Here is a 16701-nt window from a genome sequence, read left to right as displayed (position 1 = left end):
GTTCATGCTTAAACCCTATCAGGCCGTCTTCCGCTTTGGCGCAGACACATTCGCCAAACTGGACAGACCATGCAGAGACATGTCACTCCCTATGTACTCGAGATCCCGGAAGACTAACAGATGTCGACGCAGTACCGCGTCGGTTTCCTCCAACCCTAGCGTATCTGGCCAGTGATGTTGCGAACATTGGGTAGGTAGAAGGAGCCCGTAAAATTGGTTGCGACCAGGATGCTTCCATTCACAGTGGTACAGTTTCTCGCGACGGCGTCTAAAGCGGATTGATCGGTCGCATTGTAGTAGCAACCGAACTCGCCCAAAGGCGGGAGACAAACCTGAGCCATGGCTATTATGGCAGGTCAGAAGACAGCCATTCTGTAGGCTGATCAGAAAAGGAGCTGCTGCTTACTAGTGGGGGAAAATCTCGAATATGGTGGCCAGTAGCAATCTGCCTGCGAAAGACACTCATCCCGGCGAAGACCACATAAGTAGAGCTCACCTCAGAAATTTAGAGGAGAGCAGATGAAGGAGAGACTGAAAGATGTAGGCGTCATAAGTTTTTTAACAGCCTGTGAAAGAGGTGTGTCAATCTCATAGGTAAGACGGTCGACAAGCCTTGGTTAGTAGCAAATTATTTCCCAATTCGGGCAGTGTGGTGATTTCGCGGGCAGCGTCGGAGCGCAACCCGCCATTGGCGGATTTTGTGAAGCCAAGATTGATTAATTAGACGGGATGCGCCAGGGTCCAGCTTGCCCCTGGCCGTCCTCGCAGTCTAGTGCCTGTGATGTTGGAAGATTTAACCATGGTGTTCAATGAGCGAGCCTAGCAGAAATATGAGGTATAGCAGCAATATGTGGTAAATATGTCTCTGCCGCGTTCCGATGCGATAACGCGGAGGAAGCAGCTCCCTCAGCGCCCTTTGTCGCAGATAAAACCTGGAATTTAGACACAGCGGCTTGACTCTACTGAAAGAAAATATGATATGCCAAAAACAACGCTGGCTTGTGTTGAGAGAAAAAACTTTACGTACAAATATGGCATACTAAATCATGTCAGTTATCCTCTCACCACAAACACATTGATCTATCTCAATCCTGTGTAAATCTCCGTCGCCCGAGACTATCCTCTTGATCGTTGCTTTGAGCATGAAATCAAGCTCGACATCCTTCGCAGGGTATCAGAAAGGAAGAACCAAAGGCGACACGACAAACCGTTCACGTTAACCGTCAGAGCCATCAAACCCAGTCGCGGAGGTCAACACAAGTGCTCAAGTAGCAATTCCTGCAACTGAAGAGCATCGCATCAACCCATCCGTCAACACGATCAACATCTCGGGCCCGGACAAATGGCCCGGTGCACCGATTGCAGTGTGGGAGGTTCGCAGCCCAAACACCCAAGCAAGTTCGATTACTTGGGAGCTTCGCACCAATTCGCTCAGCCCGCGGCTTCTTGCGCGATCTGTGCATCGTTCGAGACCGGCACGGATTCGCCGTGCAGCTTGGCCAGACGCTCCTCTTCCTTCTGCTCGCGAATCTTCTCCGTCTCGCGCCGCAAAGCATCCAGGTTCCATACTCCATCAGCCTCATCCTCACTCTCACTCTCACTGTCCTCAGCGCGCCAGTTGCCACTTTCGAACAATGTTCGTCCGGTGGCTTCCTTGGCTTTCTGAGCCTGCTCTTCCGCAGCCTTCTTGTCCAGGCGCTCCTTCTTCCACTTGGCGAAAGTTTCGGGGGTGACGGGCGTTAAGTCGCCAGTAAGCTTATGGCGTTCGGACTCTAACCAATCCTCCAGGGTTAGGGTGTTAAGCGGCGACTTGTCCATCAGAGCCTTTTCTGCCGCCTTCTGCTCCTTGGTCTTCAAAACGAATCTAACCCAATCGTTAGTTGCGCGCAAAGCATTGCGTGACAGATAGGTTCAACGTACCCTGGTGGCAAACTGTGCTTGTACATGCACTTGTCGCCTCCGTTGGGGCAAGTCCAGAACCAACCGTACTTCTGGTTCTCGACCGCGTCAATGAAGTACTTGCAGACCTTGTCCGTTGTGGTCCGAGGGTTGCCGTGCTTGCTCAAAACAACCTTGCGCAGTTTCTCCTCATCCCAGTCGTCCATCGTGTCCTTCTTCTTAGCCTCCTCCTCCGCAGCCTTGACATCTCGCGAGTCGGTGTACAGATCTCTCTTGGCGGCCTTGCGCTCCAGACTCAAGTCGTGACTGAATTTACACTTGCGGCCCTTCTCACAGTTGCCTTGCTTGTAGAAGACGCAGACCACGGTCTTCGGATCAACACCGAAAGGCACCTTCTGGACCTGAACGGGCTTGAACAGCTCGGCAGCCTCCTTCCTGGCTTGCTCGGCGGCCTTCTTGTCAGCCTCACGGCGAGCCTTTTCGGCTTCCTTCTTCTTTTCCTCGGCGTTTTTGTTGCTGGCCGCTTGCGCGTTTAGTTGGGCAATCTGTCGTTTGGCGGAACCACCTTTTTTCTGCAAGGGAAGATGACCGGTCAGCGGAAGGATCTCTATACTGGGCGATAGGCGCAAAAAGGCGAAGGGACTCGAACGATGTGTTAACGTACGTTTTTCATACCAAAAGTCTGTAAAACAGGCGGAGTGGTTAGCGATGATGCACATTGATGTTATTATCGGGTCACGCGAGTTCCAACCTTGTCCTCGACAGTGGCCTTCTTCTTCTTGGGCTGGTCAGCTTTCTTGGGAGGCATGATGGCGACTTTATCTTATGCGCTTTTGATTAAAAAAAAATTCTGGCGATATAATAGTTGGTTGCGCAGATGATAGTATGCGCTTTCGAATATAGGATTGAGGAAGTTGAAGGAAACTTCCACCGATGGAACCAAACTCGACCGGCTGATGAAAGGCGCAGTCCGCTAGCGGAGGGGATGGATAAAAATTACAGTAGACAAACAATAGACAAGACAGGAATGATTGTCTAAATGAAAGTCGGCCCTAACGTCCACAAAGGGTCAGGCAAGAAAATCACAACGCCGTGGCTGGGAAGAATAAGAAGTGAATAAGAAGAAGGTAGTTGGTGGTGCAGTGGTTTGCAGGTTCCTCCACATTTTCAAGGTGTGGGTTTCCAAGTGTGGCGGAACAACTTCACACATAATCTGCCTCTCCGCCAATTGAGTTGATCAGCCCAACTGCGGTCGAACCCTCACCGGCGCATCATTTGTCGGATTTGACCACCCAAAATCTCTTCGTTTGGTCGGCATTGAGACGCTTAATTGCTTCCAGAACGAGGCGAGTATGTTCTACCTGCAAATATCCTTCAAGATAGTCACTATTCTACGGTCGCAAAGCCACACAAGGAGGGGCACTATTGACATCATCGGAAAAATAAGCAGTCGTAGGGCTTCTCGGGAAAATTACGGAGCAGAAAGGTGTCTTGCTATTAGAGAAAGCGTAGTTGGCTATTTCGTCATCTCATACCCATGAAGAAACAAAAAAAAAAAAAAAAAAAAAAAAAATATGAACTATTCGTTTCCTTTCCAACTTGTGCTGCCTCGTGTCTCGGAACAGGCTGGCATAACTAACTAACCTGTCGTTCGACCTTGCGCCATTTAGCCAACGCTATGAGTCAATCAACATATTATACGATAGACTTAAGCGTGGTGGGCTCAACGATGATGATCGTGATAAGCGTTCTCGTTAATGCCTTCATTCTTCACATCCGTAAGTGGCAACGCGCTTCCTGCGAGTACTTCCTGCATTTAAGCAACCTCTTGGATCTTGCTCTCCTTGTTCTCCTCGGTCTCTTCAAGCTCGGGCATCTCCTCATCCTGGTAGTTCATGTTAGAAAAGATGCATGAAAAGAGCATTGGATGATTAGAATCAACCTACCTCCTCTTCTCCCTCACCGACATCAGCCCCTGCGCCACCAAGGCCAGAGAGGCCACCAAGCTTGGAAAAGTCAATGTTGCCAAGGCCACCGTCCATGCCTCCATCCATACCATTGAAGCCACTGGCGTAGTCGTCTTCGGGGGCCTCATCCTGCTCATCCTCGTCGACCCACTAAAGTCCGTCAGCTTGACTGGCTTTTCGATTTACGGGACACAAATAGGATTACGGTACCTTGTCAAAATCGGTCTTGAGGAAGTGAGTCTTCTTTGATTCCTTCAACAGACGGGGCCAGAATTCCTCCTTGACCTCCTTCTTGCGCAACACCAGCTCGACCTCACGGTCATTGTGGTTCACCTTCGAGTGCTCAGGGTCGATCTCGGCGTACAAATCGAGGGAGACCTGGTACTTTACGCCCTTTCTGGAGTCACCAGAGAAAGAGACATTGGTAGGGGTGATGTTGAGGGTAGCGGCGTCGCGAGGGACATCGGCAGCCTTGATGCTAACGTAGAGGTAGTTGCGCTCGGCCTCAGTGGCTGAGGAGCGCTGAGCCCATGTGACTAGGAAGAAATAGTCAGCATGATAAGGTTATGAGAGAAAGCAGTCATTGAGAAGATCGATGTGTTGAGCTAGCATGGAGTCAAGCTCAAGCCGGGGAGTTTATGACGACCGGCCACCATCCGAGTCACGAAAATGGAGAGCGGGGAAGGGAGGAATGAGGGACAGATCAGAAAAGAAACACACCTTCGGGGTGGACCTGGGGAAGAGACATTATGCGGGTGATATGAGAATAAGGAATTAAAGGAAGTAGTTCGAATGTGATGTAGAAGAAGGATGGGATTTGAGTACGAAAGAACGAGAAAAGGTGGGTTGACGGTAGATTTGTCTGAGTAGCAGAACAGTAACGGCAGTAGCAGAGGTAGTAAGTAGACTTAACTCACAGCAGGTGAAATCCAGCCCGGCTGTCTCTAAGCTGACGATCGGCTGAATGTGGTGCTAGAAAGTACTGGAACTCTCCCGCCCGCAGTGAGTTTGTTCCGTTTGCACAGTCCTGGGGCTGGCCAGTTTATGGCCTGAGGCATCCAGATCACCCGCGACGTCACCGTTTCTGGCGATGACTCAGCTGAATTTGTCCGGATACCCAGCCGGGCTTGACTGAGTGCGGCAGTGCCAGGCACTCCAGCAGCGATGCAATAACAACAGCAATCGAACGGACGAATACAACCTTATAAGGTCTCGACTGGGGCTGCTGAGTTGGCAACCGTTCTTTTGAATCGAATTTTGTTTGTCTTGCATCTAGCCATAGACGAGAGGCCCACCAAAGACCTTCCCACCTGTACCCCGCCCTGTTGCCAAGGTCTCCGGATAAGCCTTCGAGGCTCTCCTCATAGACGCCTGTTCCACTCTCGCCCGACCCAGGAACTTGACCAGCAGCATCTACCTGCTGCACGCTTGAGCGCAATCTGATCACTCGTCCTATCGTAATAGTTTGAAGGATCTCTCGAGATGGAAACTCTCAAGGCGGTCTTCTTCGGCCCCGATCCTCAAGCACAGGTACCGTCACACGCAGTCGTGCAGAATCGTGGTGCCGTCCTGACTCTTGTTCTCGATTGTAGATGAGGAAATGCAATCAGCTCATCCGTGCCAATACTCGCCAATTAGATCGTGACATCTCGCAGCTCAAGACACTGGAAAACAAAACACGACAGCACATCGTGAGTGCATCACGACGAGCCCAACGCAACCCCTCCCAAGCGAAGCAAGCCAATATGGAAGCCAAGACCTTTGCGCGAGAACTTGTTCGAATTCGAAAACAGTCGACCCGTCTCCACACCAGCCGAGCTCAGTTGCAAAGCGTTCATATGCAGGTGAACGAGGCATTTTCAGTGCGCAAAATCCAAGGTAGTCTGAAGAAGTCAACGGGAATCATGAAGGATGTCAACACTCTCGTTCGTATGCCCGAGCTGACAGCCACTATGCGACAATTGTCTACTGAACTGGTACGTGCCGGGATCATCGAGGAAATGGTGGATGATGCAATTCCGAACAACGAACTGCTCGAAGATGAGGAGGACGAAGCGGAGGAGGAAGTAGACAAAGTCCTACAGGAAATTCTTCAGGGCAAACTGTCTCAGGTGGAAGGGGTCAGGCCCGAACAGCCTTTGGAAGAAGCTCCCGAGCCCGAGGACGAGCTCGAGGACCAAGAAGCGACTCTTGCTCAAATGAGAGGGAGGCTGGAAGCTTTGAAGAGCTGAAGTGGCAGATGCACACTCTTATGGCGCGGGACGGTTTCAATGCATGCGCTTGCCCGTCATCCGCTTTCTTACAGTTTTAGATGGCGTTCAGTTGGACAGGGCGCGTGGGGCGTTCGTTTCTTGACTTCTGCTTCAATCGGGTTGATCTTGGGCAGGCCCCGGCTTCAGGAGTCTTGACTACATTGCATTGCTTTACTATACCGCGCAAGGTTATGGCTCAAGTTACCATGTGTTGTATATGAATATTATGGATTCTTCTGTGTATGAGTTTTCGGGCCGTTGCTCGGTTTACGCTGTCATTTAGGCAAGGGTAGAATGGTATGTTTTAGATCTTGGACAGATAACACGAATTTGTGTGATATTCACTTATCAATCTATCTATAATTCACCAATCAGTACTCCGTAATGTATATCCTGGTTAGGTGGTGAATGAATGCCTCAGCGCGGGGACGCGGCGTGATGTTGTAATTCCCAAAGCGGGTAAGTTAAGTTAGCTTGAAATGGAAGGCCCGATTGGGACTAGAGTGACTCAGCCTCCTCTCTCCTCCCCTCCGCCCCTGCTCTTATCTTCTCCGTTCATCCGCCTGTTTCCCTTTCTTCATCCATCCTCCATCCCGTCCACATCACTTCTACCATCATCCCACATCGCAGCATCCACTTGTGCGTGGTGTAACCTTTGCTACAGCTAATCCTCTTATCAATTCTCACTGTCCAGCTCGTCTCTTAGCTTCTGGACAAATTTCACCCCGGAATACTCCTCTTCGCTTTCTCAAAACTCGCGAAGCTCAGTGGCGTATTACGCGCAACTTGCGACAAGCTACCCAACCAAATTTCATCTTTCGCTCGACTTCTCCAGCTATCTACAATCATGTCTGGCAAGTTGGACAAGTCTCTCGACGAGATCCTCGTCAGCCGCCGCCAGGGTGCTCGTCGTCGCGACCGTCGTTCGGCACCTAAGGCCGCAGCCACTTCTGTTCCGATCGGAGGAGTGAAGAAGACCACTAAGGCTGCCAAGCCCACCGGCAAGGTTGTTCAGAATGGACACCCTGTCTCGCGTGAAAGCAAAATCATGGTCAGCGGCTTGGTATGTTTGACTCGAAAGGTTCTTGTATCAAGCTCAAAGCTAACGAACTTTAGCCTGCCGATGTGAATGAGGCCAATATCAAGGTATGTTGATCGAAAGGCCTTTGCCTTGGGTTTCTATCGCCATGTTTCTTTTCCGAAACCTTCGATGCGCAACGGCTTCACTCGCGTTTCGATCATTGCCACCGTCATGCATATATCGTCGTCGTGTATCGTGGAAACCAGCACGGGCAGTTGTCTCCTTTGACGCTCTTGGCGCAAACATCTTTAGTCGCGCTTCAAAAGCTTGTCAGAGTCGAGTCTTGCCAGAGTCTTGCAATTAGCGCATCCGAACTCAACGTGGAGCTTTCGACGTTCCACCTGGATTGTTGATGCCGCAGACCGTGCTATGGATGGCTCTTCGAACTTGAAGCATGCCTCCGTTTTCCTTTCTCGCTTGGTCAAGCCCGAAGGGTTCCTCTTGTTGGGATCGTTGGGCATCAGCGAGCGCATCGGCATGCCAGCAGTAAACCCAACACGACGCGTTGAGAGCGAGTTGTGGTCGAACGTCATATTATACCACGTGTTTGTTGGGCGGTATCATCGTGTTTAGCTGGGGCACGGTGCATCCTGCCTTGGACATGGTGACATATCTTCTCCTATCACTTCCTAGCTGGAATATTCCCGAGGGCATCTGGGGGATCCCTAGTACACATCTGCTACCTTTTCGGTGGGACCTCGCAAGTTCGGGCTATTATGGAGCATGCATACTTGAGTGAACGTCTTGCCAAACTGTTGAGGAGCCTCTTGTTAGGCATCTGAAGACTTTTATATGGATTGGAGTAAATGGTGGGCCACGGTGGCCGGGGATCCTATCTTGGTTGCAGATTTCATGGTAGAGCAGCGAACGGCTGCCCGCAGCACCGTACTTGGAGAGAGAATGTGGGATGGATTATAGCCATGCTGACAACAACTGCCGCGATGTGCTCGCTGATGCTGCTTGATGTCGCTCCTGAGGCCGTTATTATGCGTCTTTCGATATTGCGTTCATGTCGATGCTTTCATGGTTCTGGAACCGAACTACTTGATTCGATATACTAATTTGGTCTGCTGGTGCTATAGGAATACTTCACCAAGTCTGCAGGTCCCGTGAAGCGCGTCATGCTCACCTACAACCAGAACGGTACTAGCCGTGGAATTGCCTCCATTGTCTTCAGCAAGCCAGACACCGCTGCGAAGGCTGCGAAGGACCTGAATGGCCTTCTTGTCGATGGAAGACCCATGAAGGTAAGTTCCTTACTCACATGTCACCGTCCTGCACGAGCCTTATCAACTGACAATTGCTAGATCGAGGTCGTCGTTGATGCCTCGCATGCGCCCGACGTTGCTGCTCCCAAGTCTCTTGGTGACCGTGTCGCGTAGGTAGCCTCTGTTTTCTGTTACTAGTTTACTTTCGCGACTAACTCTGTCTAGTCAAACCAAGCCCAAGCCTAAGCCCGCTACTGCTAACAAAACTGCTACCAATTCTCAAGCACGTAAGGGTCGTGGTGCCCGTAAGAACGGCCGTACCTCCAACCGCCCCAAGCCCAAGACCGTTGAGGAACTTGATGCCGAGATGGTCGACTACTTCGCTACCAACGAAACCACCGGTCCTGCGGAGGGTAACGCTCAGGCGAACGGAGTCCCACAGCAGCAACAGGCTGCTGCTGGTGAGGACCTTGGCATGGCTGAGATTTCTGTAAGTCTCATTCCCACCCGATAGATCTCAGTGATCAGAGACTCATTGCTGCGTGTTCTAGTAAATGGTTCACGATTAATCTTCATTATTGAGAAATTTTTGAAGTTGCCGTCGCAATCCTTTGAAGGGTCCGGTCTTTGCTTTATTACCACCTGGCCACGCTCTCTACGCACTCAGGGTCTGCCGGTTGGATTCGAGTCGAATTCTCCTTAACACTTTTATCCTGTTCTCTTTTCTGCATTTCGGATATCTTTACTGCAGTTTTCTCTTGCTCAACGTCGGTTTTTATCGTTATCTTTTTTTTTCTGTTTCTCTAATGCGTTCAGGAAATTATCGGTGGTGGGAAGATAGGGTTTGTTATCTGTATTTAATAGAGACTTTTGTGCTCAAATGCATGGCTTAGCAAGTTTTCCTTATTCTCTGTACACCCGTGTTTCCTTTATGTGGGCAAATTCTCAATTTTCCACAGGCATCGTGTACAGCATAACAATAGTACCTTGTATTATAAGATCCACTGCCAAGCTGAGATCCAACTAAGATAGATAACGCTACGGTAGGCGTTAGGACCGCGTACAATCAAAGCAAATACTAGATTGAAGTTGTACCAAAGCCCCATTTTCGTGAAGGTAGGCCCTCAATGCCCTCTGCGCTCCCCCTTCCAAATTTAACAACTCTACACGAAATACTTGACTCAAGACTCAATCAAGCCCATGTCCCGTTGGCGGGCCCAAAATACCCTGCAGCCGGCATCTCCTTCCAGGCCACCCCATCGCCGTCCGCCGTGTTGAGGTAAACAGTATTACCCCACCAATCGGGGAACACGGCGCCTGGGTAGGAGATACAGAAGAAGATGACGATGCCGCTGAGGGCGAGGCCGGTGTCTAGCGCCGCGGCGAGGATATAGTTGTATTTGGTCCACCAAGCGAAGAAGCGGCGCTTGATGAAGTGGTTGAAGATGAAGTTGACGAGGGCCCAGCTGGAGTAGTTAATTCCAGTTGCTGCGGGCGAAGAGAAAAGGTTAGTAGTGGACAGTGATTGGACTGGTTGAGGTTGGGGAGGTGTGTCTGATGGGTCTGGATTTATATGGCTCTAATAGGGGGTGACGGGTGTGGGGATTGATGATGCAGACTGTGGGAAGACTCGGAAAATTATTACGTACCTGGAGGGACGTTGTAGGTGCCTACGAAGATGAGGGGCCAGTTGACGAGCTTCCAGAAACGGTTGCGGGTGTACTTGTACAGGAAGTAGGTGACGAGCGGGGCGATTGCGCCAATCCAGAAGAAATGCAGCAGCGAGGAATAGATCTTGCCAACGGAGTAGAGGCGGCGCGGGCCGACGAGACCCCAGACCACCGAGGAGGAGTAGACGGTGCGGCCGTTGGGGCAGGTGAAGCCGTCGGCCTGGTCGGAGGAGCAGATGTCCTTGATGTTGCCGAGCATCCAGATGGTGACTCCCGCTTGGGTCAGGGCGCCGAGGACGGTGGCTAGACCCTGCGCCATGAAGAGCGTGCGCGGCGGGATCTTGAGGTAGTGGCCTAGTTTCATGTCCATGGCGAAGTAGACACCCTGGCCGACCACGTCGGTGCTCAGGATCTTGAAGATCATATTGGCTAAGGGCTTGCCCTCGAACATGTAACCGCCGATGAACTCAGCCAAGACGTTCAGTTGATTAGCATCGACATTGGTGATTCCCTGGATGATGCCGCACGGGATCATGTAGATGGCGGGAACGACAAGAGCTAGGAACACGCCGTACACGGGCAGTTTGGTATGATAGACCTCAACCATGGCGATAGCGATGGCTGTGATCACGGCGATGATGGCCGCATACCAGTACCAGGGCGTTTTTTTGTAGTTTCTCATCAGCCGGGCGTGGATGTCTAGCTTGTTCTTTCCCTTGAGCGCGGCCCAGATCTCCCGGCTGTGCCACACGCCGATGTGGGTTAGGACGGCGGTGATAGAGGCAAATGACAGCCCATAGACAAAGGCGTACGTGGCTGGAAGATATGGAGGGGAGTAATTCTTGTATGCGTCAACATCGAGGGTGTTTTGCGAGCTGATCACGCGGGTGGTGTTGTACTCGGCACCCGTTCGGTCGTAGACGTCAGCTGTCATGAGAGGAAGGTATGCTGTATACCAAGTGTTTGAGTAGTAGATGCCAGGCACCACGATCCAAAAGAAAACTGCGAAGCCTGCAAAGACGTTGATTGCAGCCCAGGCCGGTGATAGCAGCGGGTTGGTGTTGTACGCGACCTGGCTCCAATCGAAGGTGATAGGGCTCAGTCCCAGGCCGGTCTGCATACCGAAAAGCTGGTTCACAATCTTGTTGCGGGGTGCAATCCAGCAGACCCAGGTAAAGTATGAGAGGGCAGTAAAGATAAGCCCTGGAAAGAAATACCATACGAAGCCGGCGGCCGTGACGTAGAGGAAGAACCGAAGTCGGGAGATCCTCCAGCCATTAGCAACGTTATTGGCACGGGAATGAAGCGTCTCAAGCATCGCGCAATTCGATAGGACCTGTGGCCACACAATCCGCGCTGGCTCGACTAACCATGGGGCAGCGAGTCCAGCCACCCCAAACCCAAGTAGCTGTGCGCAGAGCACTACCAGCACCGAGAAGCCTGCTGACAGACCAAAATTGTAGAACTGGGAGCTCGAGGCTTGGATGATATTGGTAGAATCCGCACTCCCATAGCCGAACGACACGTTGCTCATGATCACGATCAAAGCATGCTCTTTGATGTTGAATTGACGGTCTGGATTGAGGGAGAAGCTCCCCAGGGGTCCAAGGGATATGGTCCACATAGGCAAGACTTTGGCCAGGAAGACGCCACAGGGGTAAGCCAGCAGCTCTGCTACCAAGGAAACAATGTGGACCGACGGATAGCGTAGTGAGAAGAATTGATTGATGCCCGAGCCCACCATTGTGAAAATGAAGCCCAGCAGCCACATACGGAATGTGCTAACGGGCATACCTGGGTCGTCTGTCTCAGGTACCACCGCGCGGACTGTTCAACGCTTATGTTAGACCAATGCAGGCCCGAAGTAAAGAGTCTTTGGTCAATCACATACCCTCAGGGAAAGGGGAGTGCTCCGAATCATAGTCGTAGATTGCCTTGTCTGCGGACTCATCTTCCTCCTTTGTATGCAATTCATCAAGACGTCCTTGCTCCACCTCAAGATCTGCGGTGCTGTAAAGAGACTTGGAGGACTTTTCGCCCAAAACCTCAGAAGCCATCCTGAAGGGCAAACGGCTGTGACCAGCACTTGGAGATAGGCAGGGGGCGGAAGACGAGGAAGAAAGCAGCAGCCATGGCAGGCCACGACCAAGATTCGACGGTCTTTAAGAGACTTTCGACCATTGTCGCCTTAGCTTGCTTCTTATCGCCACATCTGCTGACACTTCTAGGCAGGCTTATTGGTGGCTAGACCTGGGTGTAACTGACTGATAGGCATGGCTGCAGTTTATCTTGCGCAGATAACAGCCGTGCTAGCCCTATGCTAAGAGATAGAGGTGGCGAGGGGCTGATTGGGAGTTTTGAGCGTGGCGCAAGGATAATGCAATCCAATATACTTCGAGTGTGTAGGAAGAAGCCAGACTGAAGGCTGAACGCATAACATGACTGAGATATTGGCAGTAAAGACATCTCGTGTGAGTGAGTGGGAAGGCGAAAAGAGCAAGGATGGTAGGACGGCAGAAGGCGGGCTGATAACAAAACGCAGGGGAGACTCAATCGGGTAAGACCGTGTGGTACCCGTGACTGCAGCTGACTGACTTAACTTAATGAATTAGTTAGCTGAGATAAACACGTAATATCTTCTTTTCTCTTGTCTCGAACTACCCCTCTTCTATTACTCTAACGGTTTGAACGCAACAGACATCAAACATAACGAGAACATCGCACGACGACCGATTTTTTATCCAGCCAACGAGCCATAGCTCATGCAGTCTCAACCCATCTTCGAACGAAGGAATCAATGAACTTTCAAAGAACCTCGAGTACCTTGGGAAGATACATCTTTATAGGTTGACGAGGTGTCACCGTTGTGAAAGAGCCTACCACAGGCCATACCGTTCAAGCCTATGCAGTAGCAATTCCTGAGTCGTGTGCATAGACACCGAGTGATTCGGAATGCATTGCCCCTGTCCATCCACAAATTGGAAAGGATGGGTTTCTGTGGCTTGAGAGAGATCCTCTCTATTCGTAGGTCATGCATTCCCAGCAGGGAGGCAAACAGGTTAATCAGCTCCGCTCCGTAGCAGGATCACGGAGAAGAATCCATCACAGACAGGACGAGCTTGGAGAAGTGCATTTTGAGGATCATGAAGCATATAGTGACCTAGTTTTGAATGTGCTTCGCCCTAGCCCTTGTGGGTTCATGCTGACAGTTTGAATTGTGTCAGAGAGGAGGACGCCAAATAACAGGAAGTCTTTCGGAATTATGAAATTGCTTGTCATCAGCAATGAATAGTATGCGTCATATTCAGAGATTTTGAGAGGAATGTCAGAACATAACGCAAAAAAGAACGAAATCAGATTAAGGACCACGGTGGTGATAGAAAGCCTTCGGTGTGGATGGACGGTAGGCATGGCTGACTGGGTTAAGCGGAGCTGGAAGAATCAAATGGGGGACAATTACTGCTAATCGGATCGTTCAAGATGAACGAGCTTCATAGAAGATCTAATGATTGCGCAAGATGTATGAGAATCAAAGCTTCAGTCCCGCTGAAAAACTGCATCAGGTTCTTTCCTATGTACTCAACTACTACTTCCCCTGTTGGCTGGCAAGCCACGCTTCATGGGCCTTCTTCTGACGCTCCCAGTCTTTCCTCAACTTCTTGCCGCGACTCTTGGCAAGGGGTTCGCCGGCAGCGTCCTTGGTTGGCATACCGTCTTCGTCCCAAGCGCTGAACTCGTTCGTCTTAAACATCTCGAGATGGCTCAGCTTTCCCTTCTCAAGCTTCTCCTGAGCAAGCCGCTCCTTCTTTTCCTTCTCTTGCTGCTTCTGCAGGGCCTTGCGCGCCTGCTCTTCACGGGTTTGCAGCAGGTCCTTGGTGACGGGGCGAACGAGAGCCGGCTTGTTCTCGCGGTCCTCAAGGTAGATGCCAAGGTTGAAAAGATCAACATCGCGCAAACGATCGCAGAGAGAGAGAATCTCCTTCGCGGAGCTCTTCGGATCTTCCAGGCTCAACGACGCGAGCTGGGCGCTAAAAGATTCTAGGGTCTGAGAGTATGGCTTGGCAGCCTCAGTTGTCTCCGCATCTTTCACTGCTGCTGCATCAATAATCTCCTTGACCTTGTCTGATGTGACCTGGTTCCCGGACATGGCAGCTTGGCGCAAAGAGTCACGCATTGCAGAGAGCGGGTACAAATACTGCTTCGCCACCTCAGGTATGTCGGTACCCTCCCAACCGATCTCGCACTTGTCTACAGGAGTAGCCCCGTTCAAACCGAAAATGGTCACAATCCGTGTTACCCACTTAGCAGTGGACTCAATGGCTTGGGGGTCGAGAGTTTGGATGTCAAGAGAGTTGAAAGTGGTGATGAGTTCAGAGATAGCAGCCATGACTCGAGGAGTATCAAAAGAGTCGCAGAAGTGCTCATCGACCTTGTCCTGGGTGGACTTAAGGGCCTGCGTCAGAGTTTCGGTTGACGCCGCATCCGTGGTGGAAGTCTGGTATGTGGAAGGATCTTTAACCTTGACGAAAAAGTTGTTGACCTTCTCTTCCCATGAAGAGGCGCTCTTAACCAGCTCATCTGTGATCTCAACACCGTCGCGCCATCCGCCCAGCAGGAAAACAATTCTCAGACTACGGGCAGTGTAGTCACCCCGCTTGAGCGCATCACTGATGGTTGTGAAGTTTTTCAGGGACTTGGACATCTTCGAGCCTGCAATAGACAGGTGACCCATATGGAGGAAGTAGTTGACCCACTGGTGCTTGTGCTCATGCCAGTAGGCTTCACTTTGAGCAAGCTCATTATCATGGTGAGGGAAAGCAAGATCGATACCACCCGAGTGAATATCGATCTGGCTTCCCAAGCAGCTGGAAGCCATAGCAGAGCACTCAATGTGCCAGCCGGGTCTTCCTTGACCCCACTTGCTGGACCAACTAGGCTCACCGGGTCGAGACGATTTCCAGAGAGCAAAGTCGTCGGGGGATTTCTTCTCCGTTGCCCGCGACAAAGCGCCCTCGCCGTCCCTCTGCAGAGGCTGGTTGTTTCTGTTCCAAGGCTCCAATCGGGCATAGTGGTTGCCGGCCTTTTCGAACGCTTCGATGTCGAAATATACGGAGCCATCCGAGGCCACATATCCAAACTTGTTCGCAACAATCTTCTCGACGAAATCCGCAATTTGTGGGCCATACTCGGTGACTCTGGTAATCTCGTCGGGATCGAGCACATTCAGATCTCTCATATCACGCATGAAGTGGTCTTCGTATTTCTTTGTGAGCTTCGTGAAGATTTCATAGGCGTCGCCAGGAATCGTAGATCCTTGGGTTATGTCGAGGTAGTAGCAGAATGCATCCTGCGTGGCATCATAGAAAGCTTGACTCGAGACGTCGGAACTCTTTACCGCATCCGCAATGGCCGACGATGATGCCGTCGCGGTCTTGACGTGCATTTTGATCTTCGTCTCCGCATCGCCAGGCTTTTTGTCCGCCTCCAAAGAGCCACCTTTCAAAACCACCCCATAAATTTTCTCAGCCTCCGTACCAAAGTTTTCTGGCTTCGTGTCGGGATCGATCAAAGGGAGGTTCTTTTTGATGTATGCACCGTATGCCAACCGGGCAGTCTCGAGAACTTCGGGGGTGATGTTCGGGTGTTCGGTGACATATTTGTTGAACAGATGTTGCTGTCTACCGCGGATAATGATCTGTACCCCTTCAGTCATGCCAACCCTCGGAGTGTTATTGCAAGCACGGTGGCTCCTACCTTGTCGTCCACGTCTGTGATGTTCATGACAAATTGAACATCATAGTTGAAGTAGTCCTTGAGTACACGGCGCAGAATATCGGTACTGACATAATTGCGAGCGTGGCCTAAATGCGCATCGTCGTAGACCGTGGGGCCGCAAGCATACCACTTGACTTTACGTCCCTCGGGATCCAAGGGTACGAAAGGAGTCTTGGATCTGGTCAAAGAGTTCCATACTTTGAGAGGAGGGAGGCGGGCATCGGGGCGCGCGGGCGGCTGCTGCCAGGGAGGCTGTTGGCGACTTTCCATCCTGAACGAGCGACTGAAACGCCGTAAGAAGAACTGAGGAGTAATGTGGGGTATTCGTGATGGTGGCATAATATAAATGTTGGAAGATTTTAGCAGCTCGTTTGCAATTATGCGCTCCAAACTCTCTCACCGCCGACCACCCCGCTCTACGCTAGTCCCGAAAGAGATAAATGAGTCATCAAGGCACATCTGCCTTTTGGCCCAAAAAGGCAATATTTATACTTACTCTCACTCACTTTCGAGAATGACTCAAATTCGAGGGAATCAGTTCTCACAGATCGACTCATCCCCTCAGGACGAGAAGAGACACTATCACGTCGATAATACTTAGTTGAAGCGAATACATCACTCACACAGATCAGATTTAGAAATCATGGAAGAGTCATTCAACCATTACTACTAGTGGGTTCCTGGAGGCATGAGATACAGACTCGTCCTTGTCAGGGATATCACGGTAAGCCAATGAGCTGCTATGTTTAAATGAGGCTGAAAAAGTCGCATAAATGGCAAAAAAAGCTGGAACAATGGACTTTGTCTGCCAGGCAGTCTCTGACATGCAGTCGCACAATACAAGACGCG

The 16701-nt window shown here is 51.0% G+C and overlaps 6 protein-coding genes across 6 annotated transcripts; 2 read left to right on the top strand and 4 right to left on the bottom strand.

Moving 5' to 3' along the window:
* Positions 1-1194: 1194 nt before the first annotated feature.
* Positions 1195-2921, bottom strand: BP01DRAFT_525 (translation machinery-associated protein TMA46). Its single transcript, XM_025579924.1, has 4 exons — positions 2651-2921; positions 2564-2581; positions 1921-2471; positions 1195-1864 (listed from the first exon to the last, which is right to left on the bottom strand). Exons 1-4 carry the CDS (start codon positions 2705-2707, stop codon positions 1432-1434), a joined length of 1059 nt encoding a protein of 352 aa, XP_025435540.1. The 5' UTR covers positions 2708-2921; the 3' UTR covers positions 1195-1431.
* Positions 2922-3836: 915 nt separating this feature from the next.
* Positions 3837-4403, bottom strand: wos2 (Hsp90 cochaperone SBA1; the record flags this gene model as incomplete). Its single annotated transcript, XM_025571469.1, has 2 exons — positions 3837-4016; positions 4077-4403. Coding segments are annotated over 2 exons (507 nt in total), but the record flags the coding sequence as incomplete, so codon positions are not given.
* A 623-nt stretch (positions 4404-5026) lies between these two features.
* On the top strand, positions 5027-6418 carry BP01DRAFT_352130 (ESCRT-III subunit protein VPS24). Its single transcript, XM_025573876.1, has 2 exons — positions 5027-5396; positions 5459-6418. The coding sequence occupies exons 1-2, from the start codon at positions 5349-5351 to the stop codon at positions 6095-6097; spliced, it is 687 nt and encodes a 228-aa protein (XP_025435538.1). The 5' UTR covers positions 5027-5348; the 3' UTR covers positions 6098-6418.
* A 269-nt stretch (positions 6419-6687) lies between these two features.
* On the top strand, positions 6688-9410 carry BP01DRAFT_412501 (uncharacterized protein). The gene is made up of 6 exons (XM_025578950.1): positions 6688-7181; positions 7235-7264; positions 8282-8446; positions 8507-8577; positions 8633-8897; positions 8959-9410. The coding sequence occupies exons 1-6, from the start codon at positions 6966-6968 to the stop codon at positions 8959-8961; spliced, it is 750 nt and encodes a 249-aa protein (XP_025435537.1). The 5' UTR covers positions 6688-6965; the 3' UTR covers positions 8962-9410.
* Positions 9411-9414: 4 nt separating this feature from the next.
* On the bottom strand, positions 9415-12312 carry optD (small oligopeptide transporter, OPT family). Its single transcript, XM_025573875.1, has 3 exons — positions 11969-12312; positions 10057-11904; positions 9415-9895 (listed from the first exon to the last, which is right to left on the bottom strand). The coding sequence occupies exons 1-3, from the start codon at positions 12132-12134 to the stop codon at positions 9600-9602; spliced, it is 2310 nt and encodes a 769-aa protein (XP_025435536.1). The 5' UTR covers positions 12135-12312; the 3' UTR covers positions 9415-9599.
* A 1149-nt stretch (positions 12313-13461) lies between these two features.
* Positions 13462-16189, bottom strand: BP01DRAFT_352125 (cysteine--tRNA ligase). Its single transcript, XM_025573874.1, has 2 exons — positions 15832-16189; positions 13462-15772 (listed from the first exon to the last, which is right to left on the bottom strand). Exons 1-2 carry the CDS (start codon positions 16120-16122, stop codon positions 13664-13666), a joined length of 2400 nt encoding a protein of 799 aa, XP_025435535.1. The 5' UTR covers positions 16123-16189; the 3' UTR covers positions 13462-13663.
* Positions 16190-16701: the final 512 nt, after the last annotated feature.

Source organism: Aspergillus saccharolyticus (assembly GCF_003184585.1).
Source record: "Aspergillus saccharolyticus JOP 1030-1 unplaced genomic scaffold BP01scaffold_1, whole genome shotgun sequence".
In the NCBI taxonomy this organism is placed as follows: Eukaryota; Fungi; Ascomycota; class Eurotiomycetes; order Eurotiales; family Aspergillaceae; genus Aspergillus; species Aspergillus saccharolyticus.
This window is presented reverse-complemented; position numbering and strand designations above follow the sequence as displayed.

Coding starts and splice junctions, on each gene's coding strand:
- BP01DRAFT_525 (XM_025579924.1), bottom strand. CDS start 2,707: ATGCCTCCCAAGAAAGCTGACCAGCCCAAGAAGAAGAAGGCCACTGTC. Junction 1,865..1,920: donor AAGCACAGTTTGCCACCAGG/GTACGTTGAACC, acceptor CGATTGGGTTAG/ATTCGTTTTGAAGACCAAGG.
- BP01DRAFT_352130 (XM_025573876.1), top strand. CDS start 5,349: ATGGAAACTCTCAAGGCGGTCTTCTTCGGCCCCGATCCTCAAGCACAG. Junction 5,397..5,458: donor GCCCCGATCCTCAAGCACAG/GTACCGTCACAC, acceptor TCTCGATTGTAG/ATGAGGAAATGCAATCAGCT.
- BP01DRAFT_412501 (XM_025578950.1), top strand. CDS start 6,966: ATGTCTGGCAAGTTGGACAAGTCTCTCGACGAGATCCTCGTCAGCCGC. Junction 7,265..8,281: donor TGAATGAGGCCAATATCAAG/GTATGTTGATCG, acceptor CTGGTGCTATAG/GAATACTTCACCAAGTCTGC. Junction 8,578..8,632: donor TCTCTTGGTGACCGTGTCGC/GTAGGTAGCCTC, acceptor AACTCTGTCTAG/TCAAACCAAGCCCAAGCCTA.
- optD (XM_025573875.1), bottom strand. CDS start 12,134: ATGGCTTCTGAGGTTTTGGGCGAAAAGTCCTCCAAGTCTCTTTACAGC. Junction 11,905..11,968: donor GCACTCCCCTTTCCCTGAGG/GTATGTGATTGA, acceptor AGCGTTGAACAG/TCCGCGCGGTGGTACCTGAG. Junction 9,896..10,056: donor CACCTACAACGTCCCTCCAG/GTACGTAATAAT, acceptor CTTCGCCCGCAG/CAACTGGAATTAACTACTCC.
- BP01DRAFT_352125 (XM_025573874.1), bottom strand. CDS start 16,122: ATGGAAAGTCGCCAACAGCCTCCCTGGCAGCAGCCGCCCGCGCGCCCC. Junction 15,773..15,831: donor TCACAGACGTGGACGACAAG/GTAGGAGCCACC, acceptor GAAGGGGTACAG/ATCATTATCCGCGGTAGACA.